The 18414-nt window shown below is 49.8% G+C and overlaps 1 protein-coding gene across 1 annotated transcript; it reads right to left on the minus strand.

The window, feature by feature from the left end:
• Positions 1–354: 354 nt before the first annotated feature.
• Positions 355–3198, minus strand: LOC134564586 (POU domain, class 3, transcription factor 4). Its single transcript, XM_063423485.1, has one exon. It carries the CDS (start codon positions 3060–3062, stop codon positions 1947–1949), a length of 1116 nt encoding a protein of 371 aa, XP_063279555.1. The 5' UTR covers positions 3063–3198; the 3' UTR covers positions 355–1946.
• Positions 3199–18414: the final 15216 nt, after the last annotated feature.

An 18414-nucleotide genomic window follows, 5' to 3' on the forward strand; every position in this document is an offset into this window, starting at 1 on the left:
CTGCAATAGGCAATTTTGGATAAAATAGTTGAAAAAAGCAACCTTTAATGAAAATAGCGTTTATTATACATCAGTTACTAAATGAATAAACTAAATGATCTTTCTTTAAATTAATAACTTCCAAAAAACGTTTAATATACAAAACTGTACAGTTATAAAGTTGGCAGAAATAGGCAGATCCTCAGTGTCGAGTTTTTTTTTCTTTTTCTCCTAATTTCTTTTTTTTTCTTTTCTTTTTTTCTTTTCTTTTTTTATTTTCTTTTTTTTTTTTTTTTTTTTTAATAGCGCTTACTGAAAAATACTTGAAAAATATAAATGTCGAAAGGAAAAAATCTGGAGGAGGGAGGGGGAAAGGAAAGGCGGAGGGGGGGATGCTGTGCGGGAGCTGCGGAGCGGGGACCGGCCCGGCCCTCGGGGGGCCGCGGGTGCAGCCCCGGGAGCGGAGGGGGGAGCCCGGCCCTGCCCGCGGCCCCGGGGGTGCGGGGGCAGCGTGGGGCTCGGGGTGCGCGCATACACACACAGACACACGGACCCCTCGCGGGTGGGTGCGTGGCCACCGCACCCCCCGCCCTTGGGGACAACACAGCCACGGGCTGGGAGGGACAGGGGGGAGAGGGGGCGGGTGCAGCTCGGCACTTCCCTACGCCCGACAAACGGCTCCTGGCGTTAGCGTTTGAGTGACTTTGTTTTGGTGGTTGAGGGTTGTTGTGTTATTGGGGGGTTTTTTCCTCCCTGTTTTGATTATTTTTTTTTCTTCCCCCCACCCCCCTAGAAAAGCTTTTCTACAAATCCAGCATCTCCGTGGGACACGGAAAGAAGCTCAGCGTGAACCAAATGCGGGCGTTTTCTGTTTCCTTCCCTCCCTCCCCCCGACACCTCATTCCTCTTCACTATCGAAACAAAATACAGAGAAACCGATTTCCGAAGCGAAAGCGCAGAAGGATAAAGGTGTTTTACTACAGACCTCTCAGTCTGGCGCTGATCAAAAAGCCCAACTCATCTTCGGAAAGAAAAAGACTGGCAAATGCCACGGGTTTGGTTGTGATGCTTAATTTTGGGTAAATCTCTTAGAAATAATTATTATATATATATATAATTTTTTTCCCTTGGGAGAAGAAGGGGGGAGGTCAGGCTTGTGACCCGACCGTTTCACGGTATTGGGAAGTTCTTGAAAAAGAAGAAAAAAAATCTGCAACAAATGAGCCTGCCCTTCACATGGGTGCGGAGCTCGGCAGGATCCCCATCTCCTCGGGGTCGGGTGAGGAAGGCCCGCGGCCGCCCTGCCCCAGCCCCGCTGAGTGACATTGCCGGCGCTCGGGGAAGGGAGGAACGTTTGGACTGCTCAATTCGATACAAATTAGGTCACAAATATTGTGTACAGTTTGTAGTAAAACACCTCAGACATTTAAAAACGCTATATAAGTCTTTAAAAATGCAAAACTAGTCTATTGTAAAACAGATTCACCTGAAATACAGCTGATATAACCAAGGCGCTGGAAGGTTATTCATAGGCACACATCTGTCTTTCCCTTTTTCCTTTTCTGTCGGGTTCTTCGTTCCTTTGTTTTTTTAAATTTTCTATTTTTCCTGGGTTTTCCCTTTTTTTTTTTTTTTTTTTTTTTCTTTCTTCCTTTTTGTTTGGGTTTTGCTCTGCGGTGGGGGTGGGCTTTTTTGTGTCCTTTTTTTTTTTTTTTTTTTTCCCCCTTCGTCCTAGCGGAGAACCGAAAACAAACCTTGTCTGCGAGTAAACACCGTGTGTGATCAGCGGAAAGGTCGGAGAGAGGGAAAAAAAAACATATATTGCCGAGGCGGCGGCGGGCGGGGATCCCCTGGGCGCGTCTCCCGAAACCATAAGTTAAAGCCCGGCGGGCAGTCCCGCGGCCGGGCAGTCCCGTGGCCGGGCAGCCCCGCACGGGGCCGGGCAGTCCCGTGGCCGCAGCCCGCGGTCAGAGGTCGTGGCAGGCCGTGTCCGTTTTCACGCCATGCGAGTACACATCGTGCTGCGGCTGCTCGCCCGGCGGGGTCATGCGCTTCTCCTTCTGCCGCCGGTTGCAGAACCAGACCCGCACCACCTCCTTCTCCAGCTGCAGGCTGTCCGCCAGCGAGGAGATCTCCTGGGCGGCCGGCTTGGGGCACTTGAGGAAGTGCGTCTCCAGCACGCCCTTGACACTCACCTCGATGGAGGTCCGCTTCTTCCTCTTCCTCCCCTGCGCCGCGATCTTGTCGATGCTCGTGGGGCTGCCGGTGGAGGAGTCGGCCTCCTCCAGCCACTTGTTCAGCAGCGGCTTCAGCTTGCACATGTTCTTGAAGCTCAGCTGCAGGGCCTCGAAGCGGCAGATGGTGGTCTGCGAGAAGACGTTGCCGTACAGGGTGCCCAGCGCCAGCCCCACGTCGGCCTGGGTGAAGCCCAGCTTGATGCGCCGCTGCTTGAACTGCTTGGCGAACTGCTCCAGCTCGTCCGAGGTCGGCGTCTCCTCGTCCGAGTGGTCCTGGCAGTGGTGCCCGCCCAGCTCACCGTGCTCACCGCCGGCCTCGCCGCGCAGCCCCGGGTGCAAGCCCTGGCCGGCGGCGGCGGCGGGCGGCGGGGTGAGCCCGCCGTGCTCCAGCATGCCGCCCACCGCGAACCCGCCCTGCGAGTAAACGCTCAGGGGCTGCCCGGCGGCGGCGGCGGCGGCGGCGGGAGGGGCGGCCAGCGAGGCGCTGTGCGCCGGGCTGGCGCCCCAGGCGCTGGGGTGGTTGGCGTGGGGCGAGTGGTGGGAGACGTGGGGCGAGCGGTGGTGGATGATGGCGCCCAGCTGCAGGTCCTCGCGGCCCGGCTTCACGTCTGGCTGCTCCAGCGGGCCGCCCGCCAGCGCCGCGGGCCAGGGCGCGCCGTCGCTCAGGCTGGTCACCCAGTGATGCCCCAGCGGGTGCCCATTGCCGGGGACGCCCTGCAGGTACTCGCTCTGCAGCAGCTTCTGCGGGCTGCGGAACGGGCTGCCCTGCTGCATGCCCGCGCCCTCGGCGTGGGCGAGCGCGCCGGCGCCCAGCAGGCCGTACGGGTTGGAGGCGGCTGTGGCCATGGCCGCGGCAGCCCCACGAGTTATACTGTGCCGCCGCCGCCGCGCCAGCCTTTGACATCCACCGGCACGACGGCCCGGCGGCGGCCGCCCCACGACTGGCACCCGCGCCGGCCAATAGGGGCGCGCCGCCGGCCGAGCCGACCAATGGACACTGTGCGGAGGCGGAGCGGGCCCTTGCGGGGCGGGGCCGCGGGGCCGCGCGGGCGCGAGGCAGGAAGTGAATCACTCCGCCGGCACCGGGGGCCGGGCGCGAGGCGGCCCCGCCGCTTAACTCCTTCCGCGCCGGGCGGGGAACGGCGGGGCCCGAGGAGGGGGGGGGGCACGGCTTAAATGGGGAGCGCCTGGGAACGGGGGGGCGCGGAGGCCACGGCTTAAATGGGGAGCGATTAGCGGCGGGCAGAGGTTAAACGGCGGCGCCCCGGCGGCAGCCCCGCGGGACCACCCCGGCGCTGCCCCCGCCCGCCGGCCCGGGCGCGCTCCGGGTGCGAGGCGCTCGCTCCGCTCCTCCCCCGGTGCGGCTGCCCCGAGCCGCGCGTCCCCGTCTGCCCCGGGCCGTGCGGCACCGCCGCGCTCCGTCAGCTGGAAAAAAACCAAAACAAAACCAAAACCCACAAACCCTCAGAAAAGCCCCAAATAATAAAAAAAATAGCCCCCCCAAAAAAGAGCTTCCCGGACTCGCCGCCGGTAAATCCCGGTGGATGCTCCTCAAAGTTCGTGGCGCGGGCGCGGTACGCCGCCGGTGCGCGCCTGGCGGGCGGGCTGCAGGGCAAAACTGGGGAAAAAAGGAGAAAAAGGGGGGAAGAAAAGTGAGAAAAAGGAAAAGAATGGGGGAAACGGCATGTGCGGTCCCCGGGACCCCCCCGGGGGAGGAGCGGGGGGAGCGCGGAGCCCCCCGCTCGCTCGGGCCCGGCGGGCAGAGCTCCGCACCCGCGGAGCCCCGGCGGGGCGGGCGGAGGCGCAGCCCCGGGACCCCCGACCCGCTCCCGAGTTCCAAAATGACCTTTCCCTGCATCGTTTTGGAGGTAACCGAGCTGCGTAATTACATTTGCACTTCCAGAAGACTGCATCAGAGTCCCCTTATTGGTTTGAAATTCCATTAAATATATTGCAAGAGCTCCTAGGTTAAGCTTGATTTAAATTTGCATACATTTTCATATATTTAGCAGAAATAAAAGAAGGCTTGCAGCTACCAGAAAGTCATTAAGGCATTAGTTTCTCTGAGAAGACAGATCTGAAGAAAATTCAAGAAAATGAGAAAATAGATCTAAATAAGGTGAGCGCTCCTCTGGTTCCTTCCGAGCCGGGTCCCATCGCTTTCCTCATTATAATAATAATAATCACAATAATTTCTCGCCGGGGCAGTGTGCGAGAGGGGTAAAGGCAGGGCTGGGTGGTGGGGAGCAGAGCGGGCTGGGACAATCGCGATATATCGGGGACTCTGCGGGTCCCCGCCGGGCCAGCGCTGCGCTGCGCACCCGCGGGGGCGCGGGGAGGGAGGGGGAGAGCGGGCGACTCGGAAAATAAATAAAAAATAAGGAAAAGTAAATTTAAAAAATGAAGTTTGCGGGTAGTGGAGCGGCGGTGGGGGTGGCGAGTTGCGGCGGGGGGGTGGTCAGCGGGAGGGTCTGGAGATGAGAATGTCCCCGCTGGAGCCGCGGTCCCGGCGCGGGGCTGTGCGGGCGGTGCGGGGCGCGCAGCTCCGCGGCCGAGCCCGCCGAGGGCAGGGAAGGCGTTATAGCAGCAGCCTCTTCCTCGGTGGTTTATTTAGCCTTTCCTTTTTATTTTTCCCCCTTTTTTTTCTTTTTCTGCCCCCCCCTTCCCTTTTTTTTTTTTTTCTCCCCACTCTCCGCCTTCACAAGGTCCTCGAAATAAACATCACCGCAGCCCGCGGGAAAAAAAATAAAGAAAAAAACCGCACCAAAACCCTTCCCCCTCCCCACAACATCAAATCCGCACTGTATAAAAACGTAACTAAATTATTTAAAATTAATTTGCACTTTAACTTCCGAAACGATTTTTCAAATCCCATTGCCCGTGAAAATAGATGTTCAGATCCGCCGTTTAATTAAGGCAGAGTCTCTGGCAGGGAAATAAAACCCCGAACGTCCCATTTTAATCTTTGCTGCAAATGTAGCTAAGGCATAGCCCGGCTCTGCTCCTGCCGAGGCGGCTCTCACCTCGCCTATAGCAGAGTATGGTGGATTTTATAGTGTTTTTATCTGCATATAGTTAAATCTTCTTGCTGTTCTAACTAATCTGCTGGAGAGGGTTTCTTTAGCTCTTTCCTGTCAGTCTAACTTCCCAAGTGTAACAGATGCCGCTCTCAAGCGGTCCTTTCTGCTGCTTTTCTTTATTCAGCCTCGCATATTTCTCCCCATGATCTGGGTTTCCATAGAGAGAGGAATAAAAGGGGGACCATGGCCACAAATCCCCTGCCCCATGCAGAATAAAAGAGCCTTATTCAATAGCCGACCCCGTCTGGACATGGGAGAAAAATAAGTACATGCAAAGCTACTGTTGCAAGAATTTGTAACTTATTTTTCATAGACCGAAACCCATTAAAGTTTTTTTTAATATTATATATTATTTTAAAAATTTTTTTAAAAGTTTTTGGTTCGGACTGTGTGCTCGAGCCCTTTGACACTGGGTGCCCCCGCCCCAGAGGGACCCGCGTTTCCTCAGCAAATAACTCGCTTTAATATCTATTTTTTCTGCTAAATCTTTGGCGTGAAAAAGCTCTCATAATAGCTGGAGGCAGCCACCGTCCTGGGGCAGCGAGAAGTCGCTATGGAGAACGCCCCGCTTTGAAGTGCGGGAGCTGGGATTGTGTCGAGTCCCCCTGGCACAGGCGGCACCGGGGCTTTCTGGGGTCACCCGGCTGCGTGGCTCGGCCGTCGCCGTCCCCTCGGTGGCAGCGCCGGTGTCACCCACGCGTGGGGCAGGGCTGGCTCTCCCCGCTCCAGTCCCACACGTTCGCCTTTAAGAAGAGCTCCCCTCGGGATGCGCTTGTGTTCCCGAGCTCCATGGAGGTTGGGACCTGAAGCCACCAAAGCGTTTATTATCGTGACAGACCTGATTTTATTATATTTAAGAGGTTTTTGGGGTTTTTTTCCTTCTGTCATTGTTCACCCGCGGGAGGGGAAGGAGAGAAAGAGAGGGGAAAAAAAAGGTCTAAAAGGGGTTCGTTTTGATTGTGTTTAATACAGCATGAAGCTCGGAGCGGTAAGCTGTGCCTCGGTGTCGTGACCTCTATATTGAAAACTTCACCTTCAACACAAGTTCACTTTAGAGACAGGACGAGTTAGATTGCGCTTGGTGGGAACAAGTGCAAATTTAAAAACAGAGTCAATCATAACGGGGATGGGGGCTGGGAAAGGGCAATTTAACCGTTTCTGGAGCCAGGAGTTAAGGTTTGCATTGTGTACATCCAGGCGCTGGGGCTCCTGCTGGAGCCCAGCCGTCCCTCAGTGCTGAGAAAGCGGCTCCTGGAGCTCCGAAGAGGCTTTGGGAACACCTAACCAGCGTGAGGGAAGCTCAGAAGCAAAAAAGGAATTTACAGAGTATTAGCAGAAATTAGCCAATACCGACACAAGCTCAATTAGTTTCTTTTTTTTTTTTTTTTTTTTTTTTTTTTTTTTTGGGCTGTGTTGGCTGCTCTTGAACGTGAGTAAATGCTGTACAGGGGGAGAGGAGGGAGAGAGCCACGCTGCCATCTCCGAGCCACAGCCAGGAGATGGACTGGCAGACTGCAAATTAAACTAGTCCTAATGTAAGAATGAAAGAAGGAATGAGCCCCCCCTCCCCCCCAAATCTCTCCCAGCACCAGCCCGGCAGCAAAGAGCCCGGCACGGAGGGAGCGTGGCTGCGGCTGGGCTGGTCCAGGGAGGGACAATAAAGCCAATCCCGGGCAGGAAAAAATCACAAGGTAAACAGTATTCATATTCTAACTGCTGCGATTTCCGAAGTGGTTTGGGCGACTCCTTGCTTCTCTGCTCGAATCGCCTGTTATTGTTATTTTTATTATTATCATTAATATATTTTCTTCCACGTTGTTGATGTTTGAAAAATGTACTTGCTGCGGAGAAAAAGAAAAAAAAAAAACAAACCCAAGTCGTTCATTCGTGCACTACCCCGTCATGTTCAGGTCACGGTTATTTTTGAGCTGGGTCGGCTTTAGGAGGTCTCATCTCGAACATTTGGTTGACGGAGCAAAAAGAAAAAAACCCATAAATACTCCGGGAAGTCTCTCCAAAGTGCACATTTTTGCTGCGGGACCAGTCTCGCCGTGTATGAAATCCACGATCTGGGTTTTGTTGTGCCTAGTGGGGAAGCGTGGATGGGGAGAGGCAGCGGGGAAGGGGCTGCGGCCCCGCTCCCGTCTCCTGCTCGGGCGGTGCGTGGCAGCTCCTGAGGTCACGGCAGGAGTTAATAGACCCCACAACAATGCCGATCCCTTCCCTTTTACGTAGGCACTTTCCTCACCGTGCCATTCAAACAGGCGTGATGACAAGAACGCGCTGGTTTCATCCCGGACCGAAATCCCGTGGTTTTTTGGTTGTTGGTTGTGTTTTGTTGTTGTTGTTGTTTGTTGGTTGGTTGGTTGGTTGGTTGGTTTGTTGTTTTTGTATTTTCCTGTGGACCTTCTCCCAGGAAACGGGGTGATGCGGTCAGAGATGGGCACCCCCAGCTCCCGCCACCCCACAGGCCATCCCGCCTGTGCTTTAGGAATAATCCAGATACAATTCCCGAACGGACAGATTTCTGCTCAGACATATTTAAAGGAGAATGGGTTGGATTTGAGCACGCACTAACTGGCTCGCTAGTTAACCTCTGCTGACTAATGAGACACTGAAGACAAATCGCTCTGTTCCTTGGATGACAAATACCTGCGTTGCTGTTTGGTACCGAGCAGTTTCCATGTGGGGTTTGAGTTCATGTGTTGTGTTTTTCCTTTCGTTTATTTATTTATTATTTATTTAACTATACGCTTTTCCAGCTGTAGCAGTCGGCGTGCAAAGCATCCAGAGATGCTGCTGATCTCGCAGAGGGACTGAAACGCCTCCTGCATTTTGAAGCGCCTCGTCATCCCTAGATTTACCTTTATAAATACGTAGATGTTGCTGCTAATTCTTGGCTTTCTCACAGACTTTCGTTTGTTTACGGCTCGGTGGAAAGTTTCCTCCCCGCTTCCTCCAGGTCGCGCTAACCAAAGATGTTATAAAAATGAACTTTCAGGCCAGGCTGCGTTGCAAAAAGATGTTTCCTTCGTGAATCGAGCTCGGGCAGTGCAGGATGGTGATGGCGAGGCAGGCTGGGTGTCGTTAGGTCACGCGTGGCCGAGACCGCGAGCCTTCCGTGACACCCCCCCCCCCGCAAAAAAAAAACCCCAACAGCCGCTGCAAAAGCTCCATGCGCTCCATCCCCAGGGTGTGCCGTTCCCTGGCACCTCCTGGCAGCTTTTTTCTCTCTCCCCCGCCCAGCAGAGTCCCGGTGAAAGGCTCTGGAGGCTGCAGCATCCCTTCCCCTCCGTGCCCTGCCCGTGGCTGGGGTCCCGGGGGCTGCGGGGGAGAAGTTCAGGGGGAGGCGGGCGGGCGATAAATCACCGCGGGCCCCGGGACACGGGGCAGCGCACACGGGAGAGCCGCCATCAAAGCGGGGGAGACAGCCCTCGGCTGTGAGAAATAAATGGGAATAAATCAAAGCGGGGGCTGCCCGGGGCAGGGGGTGCCCGGGGCCCGCCCGGCTCCTCCCGGGAGCGCCAGAGACGGGGAAAGGCGCTCTGCAAACTTTTAATGAAATCACCGGCGGTATCGATTTTTGTGGGTTTTTTTACCGTGCTTCAGACATTGGAAAGTGTCCCTCTGGGGATGGGGGAGGGGACAGAAGGCAGCGGTGCAACGCGAGCTGTATTGGATATTGAGTTATTTCATCTTTTAGAAAATCAACGGCGTCTCTGAGGGTCTTCCAGAGAGGAAAGGACTACAGGGGGGCTTGAGCCAACCCACAGAGCTGGGGTTTAGCCATGCAGGTATCAGCTTGCTGTCCCTTGGTGGAGCTCTAGGGGCCCGTGTTATCCCCGCACTCCCTGATAGAGAACCCCGGGAGAGCCGGCTCTCCCCCTCGGACAACACGTTCTTGAAGTGCCACATCCGAGTATTTCCTATTTGCCTCTTCTCCAAACTGTTTAGAAATTACTAGTAGCGGATAAGTAAATTGCAAGTAAACCTAGTGAATTAGGATGATTCTCTATCAGTTTAATTTATGTTTTATAGTTAGTTTAGCCTTCTGATTTGATTGCCTTAGTAATGTGAATTGCCTACAGCTGCTGATGATACAGCTTTAATTCTGTTTTAAAGGTCATGTAAACATGTGCCTGTAGCATAAGGAATGCAAATTCAATTCCCTTTTAATGCTTCCTCACATTCACTTCACAGCCTTCACCTAGAAAATTAGCAGGATTTAATAGGGAACCGTGAGGCTGTTGTGATTCCATTAAAAGCCGCTCTCCCCCCCAGGCGTGGCTCTCCCCGGCCACCCCACGCCCGGGAGGCGGACACAGAGGCGCTTCCCACACCCGTTTTGGCGGAAATCGAGGCATTTTCGGCCCCGGGAAGGACTCATCCCCGTCGCCTGGGAGCTTTAGCCACAGGTAACTATCCCAGGGCCGGAGAACTCGGCGGTACCGGGAACCACCCCTCAAAGGAGCCGGAGCATCAGCCAGGTGTACACCTATGCGTAAGGCTGTAGTACAGCCGCGTGTTCCTTACGTCACGGTGAAAGACGGGGCTGGGAAAGAGAAATATGGATAAAAATTCTTGTTTTGGGCCGAGAGGGGCTCTCCACATCAGCAGCGGGAGAGGCTGCGCCGCGATGCCAAGGTGATAGGTATGAATGCGAGACGCCTGCGCCCTGAAGACGGGCATTTTCCAATTAATTTTTAAACACAGCCAGCCCTGAGTTCATCAGAGATTGCTTCACCCTACTGCAGGGGATAAAAAAAAAAAAAAGAAAAAAAGAAAAAAAGAAGAAAAAGAAAAAAGGTAGAGCCAGAAAAAAAAAATTATACCACTGCCTTCCCCCTGGTTCAAAGGGTTTTAGTGAAGTTGCTGGGAAGTTTCGCCTTTGAACGGGCGGGCTCTAACGAGCGGGGAAGAGAGTCAAAAAAAGCGATTCTGGAGTCGCTTTGAAAAGGGAATGATCTGTTTCCGCAAAGCGAGCCAGGGCGAGAGGCGATTCCGCCGCCCATCCGGGCGAGCGGGGCAGGCAGCGCCCAGGGAGCCCGCACCGGGGCCGGGGCACGGGGAGGACCGGGGGGACCGGCCCCGCGCACCCTGCGGGCTTCTTGGCTGGGGCAGCGGTGTCGCAAGAGGTGCCCCACACCCCCTTTGGTCACGGGGGGTTTTCCTGCGCTCATGGGGGACTTCTGCGTTACCCCAAACACTTCCCGTCTGCCCGCGGGATGCGGGCAGCATCCTCATCTTCATCACCATCATCCCTGCCTCCCCTCAGCTTCATCCCCATCACCTGTGCCTCCCCACCAGCATTTCCACCACTGCCTTTATCCCCATCACCCCCACATCCCTCTATCTTCATCCTCATCACCCCTGCCTCTCTCTGTCTTCATCCTCATCAGCCCTGCCTCCCGAGCCTTCATCCCCACTCCTCTGCCTCACCACCCAGCATGTGCCAGGCCCTGCTGGGCCACCCCACTCCCCAGTTGCTGTGAAAATGGCTCAGTTGCCCTCAGGTGCCCCTGGAGGCCCAAGGACCCGCGGTGCTGAGGGCACCTGCCCCCTTTCCTTGCAGTGGCAGCTACGATCCCACCCTGTGCCAGTCTCTCTGCTTGGCAAAAATAAGCATTTTTTAGCAAAATCTGAATACTCGTAGTAACAGCTCATTGGTGATTCTGCTAATGTTGCACACCTCATTAAATAGCCCCAAACACAAGGAGGTTTAAATGACTTTATTGAATTAAAAATAGCATAGGAAATCACCTATGATACTTTCATCAAATAATTACTGTAAACTCTATACATACAGCAAGAGATTCCTTTTAACAAATCTATTCCTAAAACACGGGGGGGTTCTGCTTAATGGCTGAAATAACTTAGAGCAGCACTACTCGCTTGAAACGTCGAGCCACACTCGGGCACTTCCTAATATGTTCCTGTGTGTTTCCCTGAGTGTTTTTCTTCCTTATCTTTTTTTATATCTGAAGTTCTATTCCCCTCCTCTACTCCATGTATTTGATCATTTTTTCAAGTCCCTTGGCTGAACCAATCTCTTTTCATGCAGAGGATAAAAAGAGAAAAACTTCAAAGTAGGTTCAGGTAATTAACAGCTGAGGGGAATATAATCTAAACCATAGGCCCTGCTTTGCACCCAGGTCTGCTTTCAGAGCCAGCCGGCAAGGGAGTGCCTATTCCCTATAGCATCCAAATCTGCTTCCTCTGAACAGCTTTGCCAGGCCTCCAGTTATCACATCTGCATTTCAAACACCATGTCTCTGGCATTAATTATTAATTAGCCTACAGTCACCCCAGAGGATTTAAGTTCCAGCCTGCACATACTTATTCATTGACCTCTATCTTAGTTTTTGTTGGAAAAAAACCCACTAGAATGCTTAATAATTTCCTTTCTCTCAGACCCTCTGTTCCAGTTTCATGGCAGGGAAACAGTATATTTTGAGATGGAAAATCACAGGGTTGTCTAGAAATTTGTTTAGAGCAAAACGCTATGTCAAGAGTTTGAACAAACCATTTCAAAAGATTTAGAAGGAGTTTTGCTGGAGTATTTTTAACTTTGACAAATGAATTTATGGATTTCCCAGAACTGAGAGATGGTGGAGACAAATGCAAGGCAATTTGGCTCTGTGTGGAACAGTGCTCCATGTACACTTTAAAAATACAAACTGGATTTAATTACTGGGTAGCACATTTAGATGATCAAACCAAGGCAAACGTTTCTGTGAAAACTCTGGGGTTACCCTGCTATTGACACTGGTAAGAAGGAAAATAAAAATGCTGTTGCAAGGCACAGGAGTGCTTGGGCATTAAATCTGAACTCTGTCCTCAGGAATATGGAACTGAAGGAGCCTATTTTTGTATCAGTCCCAAGGTAGTTTGGAAGAGGCTCCTTAGCCATTAGATTAAGTACATATCTCACTGCTGCTTTCTTTGCCATTTTGTATCTTGAGATTAAGGTCCTAGAAGTAAAACAAACAAACAAACAAACAAAAAACAACAACAACAAAAACCCCACCAGGTAGAAATGGAGTCATGTGATTCTCTTTTTTCTCAAAACTCCATGAAATCCAAAGTGCCAGTTAGAGTTTGGATGAGACGCTTACTGGATACTCCCTTTCGTGAATAGATGTTAAGGCTATAATATCCAACCCCTCTGTTGATGCTTCTTTTAATTCCTTGTGCAATTACATCCAGATAAACTTTTTAAAATGTCACCATGGTTTCTCATTTTTATTTGTAGTGGTACTATCTGAAATAATCATTGGAACATGAAATATTGCTCCACTTTGCTTCCTAAAGAAGTGTTTAGTCTGTAATCACGAGGTCAGACTGGTTGACTTCTATGCCAGCCTAGAATTGATTTTTGAAAGCATTTAATCTGCACCTAAGACTCTTTGAATTCCTGTTTAGTGGAGGATAGGGAAAAGAGCTCTGAGACACAAACATTCGTACTTAAACCGCTGGGCTATCTCGGGAAACAAAAATGCATTTTTCCAAAATTGCAGCTAAACCAATCCGTTTTGAAAATCATAAGCTTGTGCTGAAATGAGCACCTGAAAATAGATGTAGGGACCAAAACTGTTGACTTCCATGAGCATCTGTCTCTTCAACCTCTCTGAGGGTTTTGATGAGTTGGTTTGTTGCTGTTCTTTTATTATTTTCACATTTTATGAGTAGATCTGGGGAGCATTCAGCATTCAGTAATAACTATTTTTTCCTCTGCTTCAAATATTTAGAATGTATCTTACATTCAATTTAAACAGCAAAAAGTGCCTGTATTTGACAAGGAAAAGAGGAACAGGCAATACTTCAAATTTAATTTCCAGGAAGATGGTTCCCATTTATAAAACAACAGATTATATCTTGGTGCTGGAGAGGGAGGTAGATCCAGACTATTTTAATGAGACATCCAGGACCTTTTAATCACTTCTGCAGTGATACTAATACCAGTAATAACAGTGATAATGGAAAAAAAAAAAACCCTGGTGTGAAACCAGGGCTGGAATCTGTTCTCCGTAAATGTCAGAATGTTTCTGAAATTAAAACTTAGTGCTAATGTAGCTCTGTTCCATATGAATATTAAAGAGGAATAGGGACTAAATTTCTTCCACAGCAGAGTGAGATGTTGTTTTAGAAAACAGCCACATGGCAGCTCGATCTGCAGGGATGGATCTGGGGTGGTTTTAGGGGGTGGCTGAGGATAAGGGCAGCTGGGCCGGGCTTGAGCCCTCTGCCGCTCTCTCCTCCTTTTGCCTTTTGTTTACATTTATTTCCATTTATTAACCAGGTCCTTGGGATAAAGGTTCCATGCCCCAAGATTGGAAATCTGTTACCAGTGCTGTTAAATTACATTTCTGTGTGGTTATAGAGCCAGGAGTGAGGCAAGCATGAATGTACAGATACAGTGGGTTTGACATGTTCTGAAATATTTGTACTGTTCATGTTAGGAGAGATGAATTTCTAAAAGAAGCCTATTTTATGCTTCATTTTATATATATTTGCATTTATAGCTTTCTGTTAAAGCTTAAGTATTTTACTCTGTTGGTGAGCTCTAACCCTTGGCAAGTCTGGAAATGCTTTGACCTCCATTCTTATTACACTCTTCACTTTTTTCATTTAAAATAACACCTGCAATAGTTTTCCAGCCGTGCTTGACGTCCACCAAGGACTGAGCTGGAACTGCATTTTGTATTTCAAGTGTTTCACACGAACATGTTTGGAATTCAGATTTGGAGGTTGCAGATCACTTTTTATGTAGAGAAACCACATGGGTAATTCTGATTTTCAATTACTTGAAGAGTGATTATGGTAAAAGACTGTTGATTCTTTGTGTGTTCAGGGTCCGTGGGCATCTCCTGATGAAACCCTGGATGCAGTTTGAGGGAATCTTTGCCACCTGTGCACTTGTAGGTGGGGACAAAGCTCTTGTAGAAGGGATGGGTGAAGGTGGAGGTCCCTGCAGATATTGTTGTCTCAGCAGAAATTGGTTAGGTTAGAGGAGAATGTGAGGCTGGACCTTGAGCTGACATCACTGGGCAGGATGGTGCTGAAATTTGGGGAGCAAGGCTGTGTTACGCCAGTGGAGGACGTGTGTAGTGTCACCAAAGGTTGCATGGGTGACAGAGTGATTTTGGATAATGTCTGAAATAATCAAAGCCTCTGAAAGATCCTTGTCCTCCTCGGTGGTTTTGCCTGGCAATGAACGTGCCCTGGATGTGCAGCACGTGCAAAATTGATTTGATGAGGGTGTGAACAGGGAGGATCCGTGAACAGCCAGCAGATCCCTGTGCCCAGGAGATGCCACAGTTCCTCGGCTGTGGGACAGCAGCAGGCGAGTGGGGACTTTGGCATGGTGACCACCACCCGAGTATCTCTGCACTCAGCCTGAGCCCATCCTGAACTTTGCTGCTTCCCTGAGTACAACTAGACCATGCCTGTCCTCCTAAACTTTCCTGTCAGCCACATCACCCCTAAAGCCCCCCAAATGTAACATCCTCAGAGGCCTTGCTGACCCTGCCTGGTGCCTCATCGTGTGCGAAAACCCCGGCATGTTTTAGCTTTTCCAAGTCAGGGAAGGGCTCAGGCTGAGCCTGGCAGGTGGCCAGCCCACAGCTCCAGCTCATGGCCACAGCCCCAGCTCGTGGCCACCTGAGGAGGGTTTGTGGGATGGCTTCTGCCGGGCAGCCCCCTGGCACAGCCGGGCACATCCTGCTCCTGCTCCTGATCCACCACCTGCACTGGGGCACCCACGCTGGGCTGAGCACTGAGCTCCTTGGCAGTGTCCCTGTGGAAAGTTTTGAAGACTTTTTTAGAGATCCTCCCACTTTTGTGGTATTTTCCTCTTTTTTTCTAGTTTTATTTTAGTTTCTTTTTCCCCTCCACGCAAAAAATCGCCGGGGCTCCATTTACTGCCCTTGCTGGGAGTTTGCAGTGGAATAAGTTAATGGGGCCAGGTTTGAGGTGAATTGTCACAGTTTGGGTGACTTCAATCAGCTGGCAATCCAGCCTATTTGGTTGCAAGTAATGTGGTTTCTAAAATAACCCTTTCATCACCAAAATCAGAGAATACTAGACTGGAAAAGACCTTAAAGATCATTTCATTCCAACCCCACTGACATGGACAGGGGAAAAAAATAGGAACAACATTTAAAAAACCATTTATACATGCAATCCAAAGAATAAGGATGATATTCAGGAACTTTTCGCTTTTATTATCACAGCTGTAATTTTTGAAATCACAAACCCGAGTGTATGTGTGTGCCATGTAACTGCTACCACCAAATCACGTGTAACACTCCATGGTAATTGTGTTCATAATTATGCAGTTAATTGAATTTCTGCAATAGTTAAAAATGGCCACATAAAAGTCTCTCAAGATTAAATGTTTTAGTTAGGGAGGAACATGCTCTTTTGGAATATTGAATAAAACAAAAGCAGTTCTCATATGCAAGTGAGCTTAAGACTGATAAAATGACTTCCCCAAATGAACTTTGTCCATAAATGCTGTTCCAAACTCTGGGGTCACACACAAGCCCGTGATTTTTGCAACGCCCTAAGAAGGAAAAGCAGTGTATGCTGAGGTGTTTGTGAGCTAGAGAGCCACGGTAGAGGAGCTGCAGCCTCTGCATCTGCCAGGCTTGGGAGGTATTAGGAGTGCTCTAAAAATGCTCTGCTGCCAAATTAGCCCTGCTATTTACAGGGTATATTGGAACAACATGTTAGAAAGTCAGATTTTGCTTTAGTGTTTTGAAAGGAGAGGTAGCTCTTTTTTTTTTTTTTTTTTTTTTTTTTTTTTTTTTTTTTTTTTTTTTTTTTTTGTGATCTCATTGGTGTTTTTGTGCCACTTTGGGCTAACTTAGCTCCCTGATTCCATAGAGGAGTCATGAGATGTAAAACCACAGAGAATATGATTCTATGGGTCTGCTGTCTTTGTCCTGTATGTTATCAACTTATTTATCTTTGTAGAGAAAATAATAAGGGTAAGAATTCTCAATATGTTTGATATTAAACCTGGATATTTCACCATGGGCAGAGTCATCCTCCTGAAATTGAGAAAGGCTTGATAAAAATGTATTGGAGTTTTCTCTTCTCTTCTCTTCTCTTCTCTTCTCTTCTCTTCTCTTCTCTCTTTCTCTTCTCTTCTCTTCTCTTCTCTTCTCTTCTCTTCTCTTCTCCTTCTCTTCTCTTCTCTTCTCTTCTCTTCTCTTCTCTTCTCTTCTCTTCTCTTTCTTCTCTTCTCTTCTCTTCTCTTCTCTCTTCTCTTCTCTTCTCTTCTCTTCTCTTCTCTCTTCTCTTCTCATCTCTTCTCTTCTCTTCTCTTTCTCTTCTCTTCTCTTCTCTTCTCTTCTTCTCTTCTCTTCTCTTCTCTTACTCTTCTCTTCTCTCTTCTCTCCTCTCTCTCTTCTCTTCTCTTCTCTTCTCTCTCTTCTCTCTCTCTCTCCTCTCCTCTCCTCTCCTCTCCTCTCCTCTCCTCTCCTCTCCTCTCCTCTCCTCTCCTCTCCTCTCCTCTCCTCTCCTCTCCTCTCCTCTCCTCTCCTCTCCTCTCCTCTCCTCTCCTCTCCTCTCCTCTCCTCTCCTCTCCTCTCCTCTCCTCTCCTCTCCTCTCCTCTCCTCTCCTCTCCCTCTCCTCTCCTCTCCTCTCCTCTTCCTCTCCTCTCCTCTCCTCCTCCTCCTCTCTCTCTCCTCTCCTCTCCTCTCCTCTCCTCTCCTCTCCTCTCCTCTCCTCTCCTCTCCTCTCCTCTCCTCTCCTCTCCTCTCCTCTCCTCTCCTCTCCTCTCCTCTCCTCTCCTCTCCTCTCCTCTCCTCTCCTCTCCTCTCCTCTCCTCTCCTCTCCTCACTAAGAAACATAATAATTCATTTTTTCCCCAGGAAAATAATTTTTTAAAGTTTACTTATTACAAGAACAGACAAAAATTTTCAGCACTGGAATAATACACATTTAGTAAAAACAGCCCCCGAAATGTTAGCTAGCACAGCAATGACCCAGCCCTGTAGGAAATCCAGCTTTAATACCTCTTTTCCAAAGGATCATGTGTGGAGTTTCATTATTTTCTAGTAAGAATCACAAGAGACTCTTTCTTTTAATATCCTGTGTTTCCTACTGATGAGATTGGCTGGAGCGGGTAAAATATAAAATATGATAATTAGACCTCAGGTCCCTCATCTTTGGCAGCTGAGAGTTTCCATTCACTGCTCTTTTTGTTAAAAATATTGCCCCTTCCTTTTGACGACTGGGCTTTATTTTAAATATTACTGGTGTGAGCTCATGGAGCAAAAAAAAAAGATGAAGTCCCCCCAAAGTCCCTCAAAGTGCAGGGCTTAATTTGTGTGATTTCTGCCTCGGCAGCCCCGCTCCCCTCCCCCAGCAGCGCACTACAAAGCGTGTTGTACAGGGACTCCATTAATCCTACATTTCCTAGATGGTATCTGAGGCACAGTGGGTTTCCACAGAAATTAATTTGTCCTGACAACAGGCCTAAAGATTGGAGTCCAGGGATCACTTGGCAAATTCCCTTTAAACTGAGCACAATAATAAACAGAAAGCTGATAACGACAGTTCTGAAAGACCACACAGAGGCCGGAGCCCGAGCCGAGGCGCTCGGTGTGGATCCGCGGATGCCTCCGATAACGGAGCCAGGAGCTTTAACGCCTGATAGGAAAATGAGCCCCCTGATTTATGCACACTTTAATATCCCAGCACTGAGCAGGACTTGCTCCAGCTCCACATTTTATAACTCTTTTTCTGGAATGAAAGCAAAAGTTCGAGCTGATGCTGCTCAGCCCATTCTTGTCTCATTTTTGTTTAAGTGCTCCGGGGCTGTTTTTGTGTCTTACTTTAATAAGCCCCAATTTTCTCAGTGCATCTTCCACATGTAAACATTAGCAGAAGTTGGAGAGTGGGTAAGATTATATTTCAAGGAATGAATCAAAAGAGTTTTCCGTCTAAATCTATTTTCTTGAGATGTGGTAGTTTAGGGTTCAGTAGTCTCCTCTGTGGTAATTCCTTCTTAAACATAGTAAAAAGAATTTTAGACAGAATTATTGCCTGTTTTCTTGCTTTTATTTATCTTTGCCTTTGCTTATTCAAATGCTGTTGTTTTCCCAAA

The sequence above is a fragment of the Prinia subflava genome, chromosome Z (genome assembly GCF_021018805.1).
Source record: "Prinia subflava isolate CZ2003 ecotype Zambia chromosome Z, Cam_Psub_1.2, whole genome shotgun sequence".
Lineage (NCBI taxonomy): Eukaryota > Metazoa > Chordata > Aves > Passeriformes > Cisticolidae > Prinia > Prinia subflava.